This window comes from Sinocyclocheilus anshuiensis, unplaced genomic scaffold, assembly GCF_001515605.1.
Source record: "Sinocyclocheilus anshuiensis isolate Anshui unplaced genomic scaffold, SAMN03320099.WGS_v1.1 scaffold1024, whole genome shotgun sequence".
NCBI classification, from domain to species: Eukaryota; Metazoa; Chordata; class Actinopteri; order Cypriniformes; family Cyprinidae; genus Sinocyclocheilus; species Sinocyclocheilus anshuiensis.
In genome coordinates, this window is record NW_015552843.1 from 2107725 (window position 1) to 2124574 (window position 16850).

At 37.9% G+C, this 16850-nt stretch overlaps 2 protein-coding genes across 2 annotated transcripts in view; both read right to left on the reverse strand.

The window, feature by feature from the left end:
• LOC107668031 (potassium voltage-gated channel subfamily C member 1-like) overlaps nt 1-13407 on the reverse strand; it is a 24398-nt gene extending 10991 nt beyond the window's left edge. The window contains exon 1 of the mRNA XM_016459758.1: nt 12219-13407. Coding sequence (XP_016315244.1) covers nt 12219-12836 — 618 coding nt within the window. The 5' untranslated portion in view covers nt 12837-13407. The remainder of the gene's footprint in view (nt 1-12218) is intronic.
• A 662-nt stretch (nt 13408-14069) lies between these two features.
• Nucleotides 14070-16653, reverse strand: LOC107668030 (heat shock 70 kDa protein-like). The gene is made up of 2 exons (XM_016459757.1): nt 16419-16653; nt 14070-16139 (listed from the first exon to the last, which is right to left on the reverse strand). The coding sequence occupies exon 2, from the start codon at nt 16111-16113 to the stop codon at nt 14197-14199; it is 1917 nt and encodes a 638-aa protein (XP_016315243.1). The 5' UTR covers nt 16114-16139; nt 16419-16653; the 3' UTR covers nt 14070-14196.
• Between the last annotated feature and the right edge of the window lie 197 nt (nt 16654-16850).

The window sequence follows — 16850 nt, forward strand, 5'->3', positions numbered from 1 at the left end:
TGTCCTATCCTAACAAACCATACATCAATGGAAAGCTTATTTATTCAGCGTTCAGATGATGTATTGAATCTCAATTTTAAAATATTGACCCTTATGACTGGTTTTGTGATCCAAGGTCACATATATTAATTCTTTAAAAGTCACAGCCTTTGTGATTTCATAATCGCACAAAGCTAAATCGCGATTTTGATTTTATTTCGATTAATTGTGCAGCCATATTGAACCTTCATGAATCTCAATTTCAAAAAATGTACACTTATGACTGGTTTTGTGGTCAAGGTTCACACACACACACACACACACACACACACACATACATACATACATATATATATTTTATTCTTAATGTATTTTATTCCTGTGATGGTAAAGCTGAATTTTTATCAGTCATTACTCTTCAGTGTCACATTATCCAGAAAACATTCTAATATACTGATTTGTTGCTTAAGATACATTCCTAATTATAATCAATGTTGAAAACTGTTGTATTTATGTGGAAAGTTCAAATAAAAGTCTTTACTGCCACTTTTGATCAATATTACCGTCCCTAAACATTTGAACATTTGAGTGTATGTGAGAGAGAAAAATAGAAAAGAGGAGGGTTAAAGAGAGAGAACGTGTTGCTCATGTCTGTGAGTGTTCACTTAGATCGTCTCCCGTACCAGCTGTTCACTACAGCAGCCTCCAGCTCATTTAGCATTTAGTCACACCTCACAAAGACATTTACCCATAGTGCAGCTGTCACATTCCAGACCACCTGTATGAGCAAACCCTATTGTTTCACCATTAAGTTTCCATGGAAAATAATTCAAGCCTCCCATAACTGTCAAACAAGAAAAAACATTGCCAACATACAGTAAAGCAGGAAGACTCAAACTATAGAATAAAGAATAAATATAAACTCTCTGGCATTCAAGTCCTCAGGGGAGGGGTGTTAATGCAAGTCCCTGAACCTAAATCCATTGGACTGGATAAATGATCACTTTCCATGCCTTGAACTTAAACATAAACATCTTTTACAAAAAAATAACACTGAAATTGCCATCCTGTAGTTAAACAGTAGGGAACGGTGCTACTGTAGCAACACCAACATCAAGAGATTGATTCTCAAAGAATGCATTAATGCAATGTATACAGTGCCTTGAATACAATGTAGGTTGCTTTGGATAAAGTGTCTGCAAAATGCATGTAAACGGTTTTTCAATTAATAAATATCTTTAAAAATACACTACAATACTTATCAGAGCTTCATATGCCAAGTGAACCATGACATGAGCTTTGACTGACAAGAACGAAATTCCCTCTGTCCTTTTTAATGTTCCAGGCTGTAAGGAACGAAAGCGATCACATACAACAGGGATGAATTAAGTCACTATTATTTTGTCTGTCATATAACTCCGAGTCCAGAGCCAGAAGCCCATGAGTTGTTGTGCCAAGCATTTCTCCAGAGAGACTCAATAGACTGTCTTTTCTCTGCATGAACAACAGTGTTTGTGTATTTGATACATTTCACTGCACTGGCTTTTGTGTGTACATTTACGAATGCTCATTTCTGAGAGCAAGAACATTGGAAGATGAAAGTCAAGGCAGTTCTTTTAACAGCACAATGTGTCACAGCAGTAATATGAAAGTGCAAAATGCACTTGGGTCAGGGTCAGATAAACCACGGGCCAGGAATGAAAGTGGTGAATAATTTAAATTGTGAATTAAGCTGTTCTGCGCTTGGCCTCCTTGACCTCGAGCTTGCATTTTTTCAGTGTATAAAAGCCTGTCACTGTGCAAGATAATTGTGAAAACAATTCAGCAACAAAAAGCGATCAGTATTATATTTGTCCCCTCTAGGGTCTACAAAAGTTTTTGTTATATTTTCAGTTTTTCTATATCCTCCTGAGACCCAGCTATGGAGTTTTTGCCTCTGTAGTGGACATTATATTTTAGTGAATTTCTCTGAGACCTCACATGTCACAGTTCTAATCTGGATGTCCTGTACAGAGCACATTCAGGGCTTTCCAGAGATACCAAATGATTGGATGTTTCACCATGACCACTCCCTCTCCTTGGTTTTTAAAAATGGCTGACATTAATTTAGTGATACAATTGTACATCCTTATGGAAATATGATAATATTTTGTAATTATAATTTAAATCTGATTAATTTTCAAATTGTTTGTCATAAATCAACATCTCAGGAAAATGTTATGGGGTTAAGTTAAGTTTTTTTTTTTTAAGTTAACAACTTTATTAATCCCACAAGGGGCAATTAAAGTAGGGTAGTAGCATCACACAACAACTTAATACAAACATAAGATATTACCTAGACAATACAAAGAAATAAATAAATAAAAACACAACCCAACATGCTTCATAATAAATTCCATACAACAACAAACAAAAAAAAAAAACTAAGACTTTGAATTGTAAAAACGTATAGCCTCTGGAACAAAAGTGAATTTATATCTATTAGATGAACATTTAATGCTTCTGAATCTTCTTCCAGAGGGCAATACCTCAAAGTAAAGCTTCAAGGGGTGAGAGTCATCTCCCGTAATACTAAGAGTTTTCCGTAACATTTGTTGCTCGTAGAATTCTGCTAGACTCCGCAAAGGCACACCAATAATTTTTGAGCAAGTCCTAACTAAGGTCTGCAAACGATTCTTATTCCTAAGAGAGAGTGAAGAGTACCAGCATAAAAAAGAAAAACTCAACACACTCTCAATAAAAGTAGTATAAAAAGTTCTCAGTATGTTTTTACGTACACAGAAGGAGTTCAATTTCCTAAGAGCGTACAATCTTTGATTCACTTTCTTAATAATGGCCTCTGTGTTCTGCTGGAACTTTAAGGTAGTATCAAAGGTAGTTCCAAGATACTTGTACTCCTGTACCCTTTCAACTTCTTTTCCATTAAAATACACAGGTTTCACCTTTGAGGCGTTTTTTCTAAAATCAATTACCATCTCTTTCGTTTTAGTAATATTCAGTTGTAGTTCAGCTTCTTTGCACCACTCAAAGAACTCGTTGTGATCATTACTGTCATCACATTCTGCACTCGTTAACAAAGATAGAAAAACTGTGTCATCAGCATATTTAACTACATGACAGTTATCCTTAATGCTGCGACATTCATTTGTATAGAGTATATTCGCTAAAATAATAGGATTCATTGTGTTGAATGCAGAGGAAAAATCAACAAACAGCATTCTAGCAAATGTGCCTCTATTCTCTAAATGTTGATGTATGGTATTTAAGAGCAAAAGCTTTGCATCATCCACACCTCTTTTAGTGCGATATGCAAACTGCAAAGAATCTAACTTATGACCCGTAACTGTGATAAGTTGTGACTTAACTTCCCTCTCTAAGGCTTTCATAGCTAAAGAAGTTAATGCAATGGGCCGAAAATCGTTAAAAGAATGTGACTTCTCTCGCTTAGGAATAGGTATTATGTTAGAGGTTTTCCATAAGCAAGGAACTACAGCCTGATCCAGGGATGCCTGAAACAGTGAGTGAAACACAACACTGAGCTGCTCTGCACAGTGTTTAAGTGTTCTCCCACAGATACCGTCTGGACCAGGCGCTTTGTTAACAGGTGTAGCTTTCAGCTGCTTCATTACATTAAAAAGATGCAAATTCAAAGAGGTAGAGGGGCTCAGTTTTTGTTTAAAATCATCAAGAACAGCACTTGTATCATGCTTCTCAAAACGTGTAAAAAACAAATTCAGGTCATTGACCAATAGATTACCATCAACGTCCTTATTTACCACCGTTCCTTGCTTTGGTATACTAATATCCGCCATGTTCTTAATCCCATGCCAGACAGCCCTCATATCACCTTGAACAAAATTATTTTCTATTTTGTTTTTGTAGTTTAATTTAGCACATCTGATTGTTCTTTTAACCTCCTTATTGATCATTTTTTTCTCCTCATTGGACCCTGATAAAAATACTCTTTTCTTCATATTAAGAATATTTTTAAGCTCTTTGGTGACCCACGGTTTGTTGTTTGGAAACACAGTAAGACTTTTAGTAGGTATAATCGACTCAACACAAAAATTGATGTAACTGGATACTACAAGAACCTGATCATTCAAGTCTAAACTATCACTTAAAAACAAGTCCCAGTTCGTAAACTCAAAACAACTTTGCAGCTCTCTGATGCTTGTGTCAGTCCAGTTGTTAAAGGTCTTTTTCTGTCTTTCTACACGCCTTACAACTGGCGTGTATGCCGAAGCCAGAAGAATTGTGTTATGATCGGCTGACCCCAGCGGAGGCAGGGGAACGGACTTATAAGTAGGGCTGGACGATATGGCCAAAATTTATATCACGATATATTTCTTAATTTCGGTCGATACGATATAATTCATGCTTTTTCCCCGTAGCCTCTTTATCTCTATCCAGCCGTACAGGACCAGAGTGGCCACTGAGCCGTAGATACTCGTTTCTGTTAGCACCATCATTTGCGGGTTTCTGTACTCGTGAAGGAAGGCCATATTCCCTTGCAACTCATCCATCTTGTGTCGAAGGAAACGCACGTTACTCAGTATAATATTGGGCAGCGGGATATGTCTGTGATACGCTTTCAACCTGCGCTTAACTCCTCCACGCTTACCCCTTTTCCTTTTAGTCCTCCTCACCGAAGACTGGGCTCCGCCATAGCTCCGCACAATCCCGCGGGTAGTTCTCCGCAATTCCACAGGGATGTCACACACCGGGTCCACAGAACCGGGCAGCTGCGCGCAGACCCAGGATGTATTCCAGGGAGAGCATTGTGGTGTTAGCTTGCCCCAGCAGAAAAGTGCACGCCACTCCGACCAACAAAGTGATCATCAGGAAACCGCACAACCCTGCCGGCTGCCACATGAACAGCGCCGGATATCCCGACTTCAAATCAAAATATGACCTTCTGTTACGAAACAGGACATAATTTCATACATGTCCACTGTAGAGGACACCAAGACTAAAAGCATGTTTATTATACATTTTGGGAGACAAAAGAATTGAATAGGAAAACAAATTATATATCAATATTCGTATGAAATATTAGATATTATTATGAAAATCTGGCCAATTACTATTCCCATTATTACACTTCTTTTTTCAACATGCTGTCCCAACAGCACTTTAATATGCAAATTAGATACAGTGTATAGATAACATTGTGTTTAATGGGCATGACCTTCTGTTACGAAACAGGACATAATTTCATACATGTCCACTGTAGAGGACACCAAGACTAAAAGCATGTTTATTATACATTTTGGGAGACAAAAGAATTGAATAGGAAAACAAATTATATATCAATATTCTTATGAAATATTAGATATTATTATGAAAATCTGGCCAATTACTGCTCCCATTATTACACTTCTTTTTTCAACATGCTGTCCCAACAGCACTTTAATATGCAAATTAGATACAGTGTATAGATAACATTGTGCTTAATGGGAAAATCAGTTTATGGAATTTTTACACACATATTGCATAAAGCAAAATGGTATATCAAATCATTTTGTTATATATTTTATAACATAGTTGAGAACCATCCAGTTATAAAAAAATCCTGAAACCTAAAAATTGACTGGTGATTTTTAAAAAAATCCCATTGTTTTTGCCTTTTCATGTCTATTCTTGTCATTTTACCAGAGTCCTGGTGTCATAGCATAACTTATGAATAAAATATAATTTTTCAAAAATGTTATTTTACCATTTTTTTCTTATGCTCTAAACAATGTAATGACATGAAAAAATACTAAATTCACAAAGCTTTTTATTTCTGGTTCTCAGGAGGATATGATAATATTTTAATTAAACAATGTTACCAATCAAATATAAATCCTCAAAAAACAACATAAAAACAAAGTAACCCTATTTATCTTAACAAATAACTGTCAAAAATATGGGGTTGGTAATGATGTGTTTCCAATATGCATTTAAAAAATACAGTAAAAACATTAATAATGCAAAATATTATTACAATTTAATTTAAAAAAAAAATTCTTTTTTAAATGAAATTCATTCCTGTGATGCTGTATATGCTGATTTGTAAGCATTTCATCAATTTTTTTCAGTATTCTCTGATAAACAGAACAAGCATAATTTTTTCACGTAGTGACCAAACATTACCAAGTACAGTAAACAGTACACACATATGTCTTTTGGGCCGTGTTTTGGTTTGTAGCTTCACAAAACATTAGCAAACCATAGTGGATCACACATATTTGCAAAAGCTATTGGACATCCGGGATCCGATCATGTCATGATGATGATGCAGCATTTTTCCAACATCATTTGAAAATTCATAGAATTTGGAAATTCCGATTGGATTGATTGCACAAGTCAAGCTCTTGCATTTACCATTCGCAATAGAAATGAAGTGCACAACAAGAGGATCAGTGCTCATCCACCAGGATATTATTACTTCTCATTATGTTTACACAACCAAGTAGTTCTTATGTTCTTCTTCTTATTGTCATGTATGCAGGATATTTTTTCTTTCCCATGAAAAAAAAAAATCTATCTAATTTGATTGGGAGGACCAGCCTTCAATCTGAGTGGGCAAGTGCCACCCTGGCCCTTAGCCTGGCCACTGTTGTGAATGATTCATCAGTGCGCATTATTATAAAGAACAAATAAGGTTATCATTCATAACCTTTCATCAAAATGTAATAACTTGCTCCACTAATAAAACTACTTTCCTTTTTCAACTGATGTCACCAACCCTTTCCTCATTTAATATCCTGTTTCCCTCGGAAATACAACACAATATGTCAATAAAATGGGTTGCAAAGTTATAGGTCTGTGAGCGAGTTTAGCCTATGAAGGATATCTACATTTTGGTTTATTTCTGTTCATACTTACAGAACAATGAAAGTGCTGGAGGCATAATCCGTTATTTACACACTGTCATTGTGCTCATATAAGTCTCAGACTGCAGAGTACTGCACACTGCATTCCTGGACCAACTTGTGCAGGTATATATTTGGTGTGAGTTTTATTAGAAAGATACGTACAGCAATGAATATGCACTCGAGTCTTCTGTTTAAACGTTCATAGTGTCTGTTCATATTTACGGCCTCTCTTATGACTTGATTTATTTTTTTTCGAAGCACACAGTTTACATGATTTCGAGATTACATAATTACAATAAACAGGGGGTTCTTTAAATCCAGCACCTTGCCAAAAATATGAAAACGGTTATTATGAAAAAAGCGGTTTTATGAAAATGTCAGTGTCTTACTCGAGCCAAAAAAAAAAAAGAGTTGAAAGTGTACCGAGCCACGGAAGAGACACCGTTTCTCAAGCAGACAAAGGCGTTTCATTCATTCATAACTCGTCATTCATAACCACCCCCCCAATTATATATAATTGTTTACACCTGTATAAATTTAGATCTTCGACAGCACGAAGGCATGAACACTTGCGCAGTTGCATATTTTACATTATTCTTAACAGCAGACAAAATTCCATGTAAACATTAATAAGGTGCTTAGAAAGATAATAATACACTTCAAGGTTGAATTTGCTAATCAATTAAATCAGAGAATTGGTCTCAATACTTTTGCAAAGCCATGTGTAACTGCATTTTGGCTGAGCAATATACAGTGCTATCAAAATTCACATGATCGCAATGATTTTGTTGGCAATATCAAATTAAGCAACATTGTGATTTTTACGTATTTAACATTCAAATTTTAAATCTACCTGGCTACAGTGGCTGTTTGAAATTATAAATTTCAAAATAAATAAATCCCATTTAAGCCATTTCAGAACAGATACATAGAGTAATTTCACACAAGCAGAAGTGGTGTTGTTCTCAAAAAATCAGCACAATTGTGATTCGTACAACAGTTCAACCATGAGTTCACTGTGGAGTCTCTAAGCAACACTCATGTCATGAAGGTTCAATATGGCTGCACAATTAATCGAAATAAAATCAAAATCGCGATTTAGCTTTGTGCGATTATGAAATCACAAAGGCTGTGACTTTTAAAGAATTAATATATGAGACCTTGGATCACAAAACCAGTCATAAGGGTCAATTTTTTTAAATTGAGATTTATACATCATCTGAAAGCATTATCATCATCTGAATAGATAAGCTTTCCATTGATGTATGGTTTGTTGGGATAGGATAATATTTGGCCGAGATACAACTACTTAAAAATCTGGAATCTGAGGGTGCAAAAAAATCGAAATATTGAGAAAATCTCCTTTAAAGTTGTCCAAATGAAGTCCTTAGCACTTAGACAGTGTCTGCCCTAGGCCAATTACCCGGTGAGTGATTAATTACCATGACGGTGAGAATGTAATGCTGTAATTATGAGGTAGGGCTTACACATCACATGCAAACACTCACCAAACCAACAAAAACAATCGAGACACCTCCAGCAAATGTCAACTGCTATAGAACAGCTTAAAGGGACAGTCCACCTGAGCATGAAAGTTCTATCATCATTTACTCATCCTCATGTCGTTCCAAATCTGTATGACGTTTTTCTGTGTAACACAAAAACAGATATTTTGAAAACTGTTGTTAACTAAATCATTTTGGTTGCCATTGACTCTCATTGTATGGACAAAAAAATACAATGGCAGTCAGTCAGTGTGATCCAAAACTATTTGGTTACCAACATTCTTCAAAACATTTTTTGTTTTCAGCAGAAAAAAATAAGGCGAGTAAATAATGACAGAATTTTCATATTTGAGTTGACTATCCCTTTAACTTACTAAATTCTTATAGACTAGCCTACATATGGGTCCAATTATTCATTTTAATAAATAAAGTAAATGTTGATATTTCTATTGGAAAACAAGATGAAAATACTGTTTAGGAAAGTGATATTTTGCCATGTTTCAATCTCATTTGGATCCTGTGATTAATAAAAGCCCAGATGGCTTTTCCTCCTTGCTAACTGTATTAGCTGGCCTGAGCAGCCATCAGTATATGGTAACATGAGCCCTGCAGCTCTACTGTAGGCAGAGATCATTGAGAGAGCCGAAGAACAGCAGGGTCCAAGAAGCCCAACCATTTGCTCTTTGTCATTTCTGAGCAACTGGAATATAATGACATCTTGTTTGCTCTGAGAGGTTTAATCTTTAGAAGGTGTAGCTGTTCTGTTTCACCTCTTTCTCCCTGATTACTGGTTTTCTTTTATTCCCATTTAGTCTGTCAGGCCTGTATGCTAGAAATCATCTAAATTAATTAGGAAAACAAACAGCTAGCTTAATAATGATGAATAAATGATGGACCTCAAGGCAATGGCTCAGCTGTGTGTAGATGTTAACAATCAAAGCAGCTCAGCTGTGACAAACACACTGCATATCAATGAAACCTGATTACTGTTTTGCACCCTGAACAAAAGAAACACATTGTATGACAGGATTTTTTCCCCCGTTTTTTTTAAGTGACCTCTGTGCCAAGCAACTAAAGCAATTAATCACCTCTAAATTTCTCTAAGGAAAGAAATAGATTTCTCGGTCAAAATAAAGTAGCCAAATGTCCAGGGTTCAATACTGTAACAGAGATTTAGCCCTTCAATAAAAAGCTTTCACATTACCGATTTAAACAGCTTGTTACAGCTGAGACTGTATGCTCTGCCAAGGGTGCTCTTGCTTGTGATGTAATTACAACTGAATCCAACCTTGAAATGTGCCTCGAAACACAGATATGAAAGATATGATTAGCTATAAAATGCACTCACTCACAAAATAGGTGTGACACCAAAATAGCAAAAAAAATCCCTGGGTGAGTCAAAGAAATTAATATTTTAATACTTTTATTGTATGCTTTTGTTGTACTGTTATTCCACAAATACACCTTACATTATTACTGTATGTTACAAAAGATTTCTATTTCAAATAAATGATATTCTTTTGAACTTTCTTGATCAAAGCATACTGGAAAAAATATCATGTATATACCACAAAGTTATTGAGCAGCACAAGTGTTTTCAGTGTTTATCATGATATCACGTTTCTTGAGCACAAAATCATATTAGAATGATTTCTGAATGATCATGTGACACTGAAGACTGGAGTAATGGCTCCTGAAAATTCAGGTTTGTCATCACAGGAATAAATTAACATATATTAAAATAGAAAACAGTTGTTTTAAATTCTAATATTTCACAATACTACAGTTTTACTGTATTTTTGATCAAGTAAATGCACTGGTGAGCAATAAATGACTGTCATGAATGTGAGAAAGGACAGAGCACATAACACAAATAAATCAAACCAACCAGCTAAAGGACTGTGAGTGGGCATAAAACACTTTATTCTAATAGCATCACAATATCACCTGCTGAGAGTCGTTCCTGCCCATAATCCCATCATCATTTGATGGACTTCAAACTGACATATAGACATTTTAAAAGCACTATACTATGCTATCTTACTCTTGTTTTCTCTTTTACACACACAGATTGAATCTTGCCTAAAACTGAGCCTCAAATTCTAAAGATGACTCTGACACAGGCCTCAATACACATCCTCTGGACTAGGGCTGGTTTAAGGCAATTCCAGTGCATTTATCTGCTAGTAAATCACCAACCTATAATAAAGGAGTCATTTAGACATATATTTGAATGCTACAAAACTTTGAACACTTCTGATAAGTGGGCATATGGCACAGAAAGAGTTTTAATTAAACATAAATCATTCTGTCTCTGAGGCATCTCAGAAAGTTCTCTTGAGTGACATTCATCCATCACAGCAAGAGAGGATTTCACACGTCTGACATCAGAGTGTGACACATTAACACTAGAGCAGGTGGCATCTGGGTGAGTGCATGTTTGCCACAGTGTGAGACAGGTGCAGTTCAATAGACAGTTGGAGCTAGTTGTGTTTCCAATGGTAACCACAGAGTAAGGATGATCTGATCATGACATTCATTTAAAGCTGACTTACAGATTGAGAGTAAAGACTGAAAGATCTAATGGCCATAATGCAACACCTGTTGAAATGCTTCACCTAGAAGTGTGTAACTGAAACTAAATACTGCAAGATGCGATTTAAACTTTTGTCAGTCACATTAAAATGGTTTCTAATTTAGGTAAGCATATTATGATCAGTTTATGGCTCATTCCATGAATATGTTACATTTTGGTGTTCCATTATTACTTTTTTAAAAGCATTATTAATCTCATATCTCTCAGAAAAGTAGAAAAAGTACAAAATATGTACACTTTAGATACTAATATGTACCTTTAAAGGGATACTCCACCCCAAAATGAACATTTTGTCATTAATCACTTACCCCCATGTCGTTTCAAACCCGTAAAAAAGTTTCGTTCGTCTTTGGAACACAATTTAAGATATTTTGGATGAAAACCGGGAGGCTTGTGACTGTCCCATTGACTGCCAAGTAAATAACACTGTCAAGGTCCAGAAAAGTATGAAAGACATCGTCAGAATAGTCCATCTGCCATCAGTGGTTCAACCGTAACATTATGAATACTTTTTGTACGGGAAGAAAACAAAAATAACAACTTTATTCAACAATTCGTCTCCTCTGTGTCCCTCCGCATCACCGTAGTGCCATTTTGGAGAATAACCACTGAACGCAAGCAGCGTACGCTATTCTGTGTCAGCCGTGCTGCACGGATGCGCTGTTTTCATTCAAATCAAAGCATTAATACACGTAGAAAACATATCCTTGTTTTTAATGATTGATTGCTTTTAATTACCAAATGTGTTAATTAGCTGTATTTCACATTTTCTGTTATGATTTTTATTTTTCTCATTACAAATAATACTATTACTACTAATAATACTAATCCTTGAAATTGTGACACCCAAGAAATAACATCATTTGGGCCCTTCCTTGAAATAAAGGTTTGTTTTAACAATTTCTTTTCTTTGTATTTCATTCTTTGTATAAAGAACCGTTTTTGGAGATTAAAACAGATATGAACGTTTCATTATAGGTTCTTCAAATAACTGTTCTGGTTTCAGAGTTCTTTAAAGCACCAATACATAGGTTTCTTTCTTTCTTTCTTTTTTACAGAAAAAATAGTGAACCTAACCACATATATGTTGTATAGCCTATATTGTTACAATGAACAGAAATAAAAGCTCACGTGATTTTTATTTTGACCTCTGATAAAGGTTATGAATCTCCTCCTCGACTATTTGTTGAAAAGGAAAAGAAAATGTAAAAGGTCTTATTTCCCCCTCCCCTCCTCTCCCCTCCTATATGTGTAATATACATTCGAATCTCTTACCCGGGCTGCACGCGAAGAATATGGATCTTCAAAGAGCGCCCATATTTTTGGTTGCCAAACTTCGCAGCATCCCCTGGAGCGGCCAGGGCTGTCCTCAATGCCGAAGCGTCTGGGCATGTCCTGGTCATCCTCCGCATCCTCCGGATCTGGCGGTTCGAAAATCTCCAGCGCCTCTTCTGCGTCCCTGTGCTGGCGGTAGGTCATCCAGCAACAGGGCTCCACGTCAGTCTCATCGATGCCCCAAAACGCCAACTCGTCCTCGAAAAGAGGGCCGCACACATCCGCCGGGCAGTGCAGCTTGCCGGTCCTGTAGTAGTTAAGCACATAGCCGAATATGCCCGGGTGTCGGTCAAAAAATAATTCGCTGGCGCTGGGCGTCTGTCCCGTGTCTGAATCCGGGTTCACCTGGTGGTCCGTGTCGGCGAGCCAGGCGAGTCTCGTGCCCGGTATGGTCCTAAGGGTGCTCCTGTAGGTTTCGTGGCGCGTGCCGCCGACGTTGATTATGATTTTGTCCGAGTTTTCGCCTCTGGCCATCTCTTCCTTCAGACATGATTTGGAAGGAGGTTTGTTGCCTGACTTACGCCCGCGGTACGACGAAACACACACCGAGCTGATCATAGATTTAGATAGAGAGGCTTTTACCTAGTAACTTTCTTGGCTTTCTAAACCTGCGCAGCTGTCGTCAGTTACGAAAGTCGAACAACTGTAGAGAGTTTCCGCCGTCAACATGACCATCAGAGGCGCGAAGAACCACCTGTTAACGCAGAAACTCTTCTAGATTCTCAGTCTATGGGTGGATGCTCATTCATGGGCACTTTGACACGATAGTAAACACCAAAACACGAACAAAACGTCCACGTAACACGACCGAATTGGCATTTACGCGCGCTTAGGCATTTCTCACTATATTTACAAAGAAAAACAGATTAGTTAGAATAAAAGTCAGACTACCCTAAAAATGACTCTCCATTTCATCTTTCAAAACTCTCGTCACCTTGTCGTTGAATTAGTAAATCACACCCGGCTGTCACCTGCGCGCGCATTATTCCTTAATCACAACGGGTGTTTAAATAAAAGCGCAACCTTGCCGAATAATGTCTGCGATGTTAACTTTGATTGTACATCTGTATCAGGCCAAATCTTCTGTTGGCGAAGGATGAGACGGTATCATGAGTTTGTTGGAAAAGATCTGTTGCATCTTGTGAGAGTCAGAAGACGACACAGCCCATGAAAGGATGATGATGATGATGATGCTCCAGCGCCTCAGTAACCCTTACAGCGCTGCATCGCGTATGAACGTGAGCTCAATTTGATTAGTACATGGGAAAGCTTCAATTTATCAGATTATGGACCCCTTTTCACGGTCTACGATGACGCATTTCCGCATTAGCATCGTAAATCTAACAGTTTATTTATATTTGAATTTAATTGACTGTGTATTTGTAACAATAGGCTATATTTTGTATATTACTATCCTGCTGCTGCTGCTATCTTGATATATTTCTATAATCTGACAGCCTTAATCAATCGTTCTGTATTTCTGTCGTTCTATTTTTTATCCTCCTTTGGAAAGTTTTTTTTTTTTTTTGGCTGACGGAGCAAATAATGCAAGTAAAGTAGAGCAGGTTTAACTTCATGCATTTTCTACCTCGCTTACTTCAATAGAGAAAGAAATCACTGGATTCGTTGGTTTTCATCATTTAAAATGGAATGGGCATTTATTTTTTTATTCTTGTAAATAATAAATACATATAATAAAACATTGCATATTAATTTATTCCACTCCATTAATCATTTCTCAGCTGACACAGCTGAAAGACAGCTGTCTTACAACATTTAAATTCATGCACATTTGACAAACAAGATATAAAACAACTTAGCTCTTATAAATCTGGAAGTATCATAGTAAGTAAGGCCACCATATCTTATTTAACACTTAAGGTAATATTGCACTATAGTAAGGCAAGTTTTCTCCTCTTTAATCCACCTCTTCAATGGTAGGGCCCTGTGATTCAGGCTGGGCTTGGAATCCACAGCCACCTGCGGGAGGATCTCCTCCTTGATAGAGCCGAGTGATGATTGGATTACACACACTTTCCAGTTCCTTCTGATGGTGCTCATACTCTTCCTTTTCAGCCAGCTGATTGTTCTCCAACCAAGTAATAACCTCCTTACACTTATCAATGACCGTCTTCTTTTCTTCTTCACTAATCTTTCCATTCAGCTTTTCATCCTCAACGCTATTCTTCATGTTGAAGGCGTAAGACTCCAAGGCGTTCTTTGCTGCAGTCTTCTCTCTCTGCACCTCATCCTCAGCTTTGTACTTTTCCGCATCCTGCACCATCCGCTCGATTTCCTCTTTGCTCAGTCGACCTTTGTCGTTGGTGATGGTGATTTTGTTCTCTTTCCCTGTGCTCTTGTCCACGGCCGATACGTTCAGTATGCCATTGGCATCGATGTCAAAGGTCACCTCAATTTGGGGTACGCCTCGTGGCGCTGGTGGGATACCAGTGAGCTCAAACTTGCCGAGCAAATTGTTATCTTTGGTCATGGCCCTCTCACCTTCAAACACCTGGATCAGGACGCCTGGCTGGTTATCAGAATATGTGGAGAAGATCTGCATCTGCTTGGTGGGGATGGTGGTGTTGCGTTTGATGAGAGCAGTCATGACTCCTCCTGCGGTCTCGATACCCAAGGACAAAGGAGCCACGTCCAGAAGCAACAAGTCCTGAACGTTTTCCGAGGTGTCGCCCATCAGGATGGCGGCCTGCACCGCTGCTCCATATGCCACCGCCTCATCTGGGTTGATGCTCTTGTTGAGATCCCTGCCACTGAAGAAATCTTGCAAAAGCTTCTGGATCTTGGGGATCCTGGTGGAGCCGCCAACCAGAACAATATCGTTGATCTGGGACTTGTCCATTTTAGCATCTCTCAAAGCCTTCTCGACTGGTTCCAGCGTGCCTCTGAAGAGCTCAGCGTTAAGCTCTTCAAAGCGGGCCCTTGTGATGGAAGTATAGAAATCAATGCCTTCGAACAGGGAATCGATCTCGATGCTGGCCTGAGTGCTAGATGAGAGGGTCCTTTTAGCTCTTTCGCAGGCTGTGCGAAGCCTTCTCACTGCTCTCTTATTCTGACTGATGTCCTTCTTGTGCTTCCTCTTAAACTCTTCAACAAAGTGCTTCACCATCCGGTTGTCGAAGTCCTCCCCACCCAGGTGAGTGTCTCCTGCTGTGGCTTTCACTTCAAAGATCCCATCCTCAATCGTCAGGATGGAGACATCAAAGGTGCCTCCACCTAAATCGAAGATCAGGACGTTCCTCTCTCCTCTCCTGCCCTTGTCCAGTCCGTAGGCGATGGCAGCCGCTGTGGGCTCATTGATAATTCGCAGCACGTTCAATCCAGCGATCACCCCCGCATCTTTGGTCGCTTGTCTCTGAGAATCGTTAAAGTACGCTGGGACCGTTATGACGGCGTTATTGACCCTCTGACCCAGGTAGGCCTCGGCGATCTCTCTCATTTTGACTAGGACCATGGATGAGATCTCCTCAGGGTAGAATGTCTTGGTCTTTCCTTTGTACTCAACTTGAACTTTTGGTTTGCCGTCTTCGGAGATGACCTTGAAGGGCCAAAGCTTCATGTCAGACTGGACCACTGGATCATTAAACTTCCTTCCAATCAGTCGTTTGGCATCAAATATTGTGTTGTTGGGGTTCATGGCGACCTGGTTCTTGGCAGCGTCGCCGATGAGTCTTTCTGTGTCTGTGAAGGCAACGTAGCTTGGAGTGGTTATGTTCCCCTGATCATTAGCAATGATTTCCACTTTGCCATGCTGGAACACCCCCACACAGGAGTAAGTGGTACCCAGATCAATGCCAATGGACACACCTTTAGACATCTTGATTATCAATAGTTAAATATCACCTGCAATACAAAGGGAAAAAATCAATCTTGAGTTATTTAATAATAACAATTATTATTATTAATACAATTATTTAAATTAATAATTCAATATATTTATTAATAAATATATTAAATATAAAATATTACTGAATGCCATCTCTAAGTATTATAAACAACAGTCTACTTAAAATGTATAGCTATATTTTAATTTTAAATTTGGATATAAAATAAACAACATGTATAAAATATATAATAATATATTAAAAAAAGATTTCAAAGTTAACTCAAAGAGTCACTTACAGGTCTTGTGAATTTCTTTTAGCGCTTCAGAGAGCGGACTCTTTAGCTCTGCTTTGCTTCAGGTTGCTTGAGTTGTCTTGTCTCGACTGCCTCGGCCTGAGCGACATTGAGAGATTTATACCTCCCATGCTGCTTCTAGAAAGACTAGACTTCTCTTGACTCTGGTGGTAACTTTAGAGGCTGTCTTAGTCCTGAAGTTTCCAGGCGCGCACTGATGATTTCGTACACACTGCAAAGAAACGCGCTCCAAATATAGAAACAGAATAAGCTGTAGAACCATGATTACTATGCAACAGGTGGGCGGGGCTAGACGATGTTCGAAATAATAATTTACTTTTTTTTATTTTTATTCTGTATTTTTATTTGAACTGCCTTTAAAACTGCTCATTGCTGTGTTATTATTCGGAAGTATATTGTTTTTTAAAGCGTTCT

Coding starts and splice junctions, on each gene's coding strand:
- LOC107668030 (XM_016459757.1), bottom strand. CDS start 16,113: ATGTCTAAAGGTGTGTCCATTGGCATTGATCTGGGTACCACTTACTCC.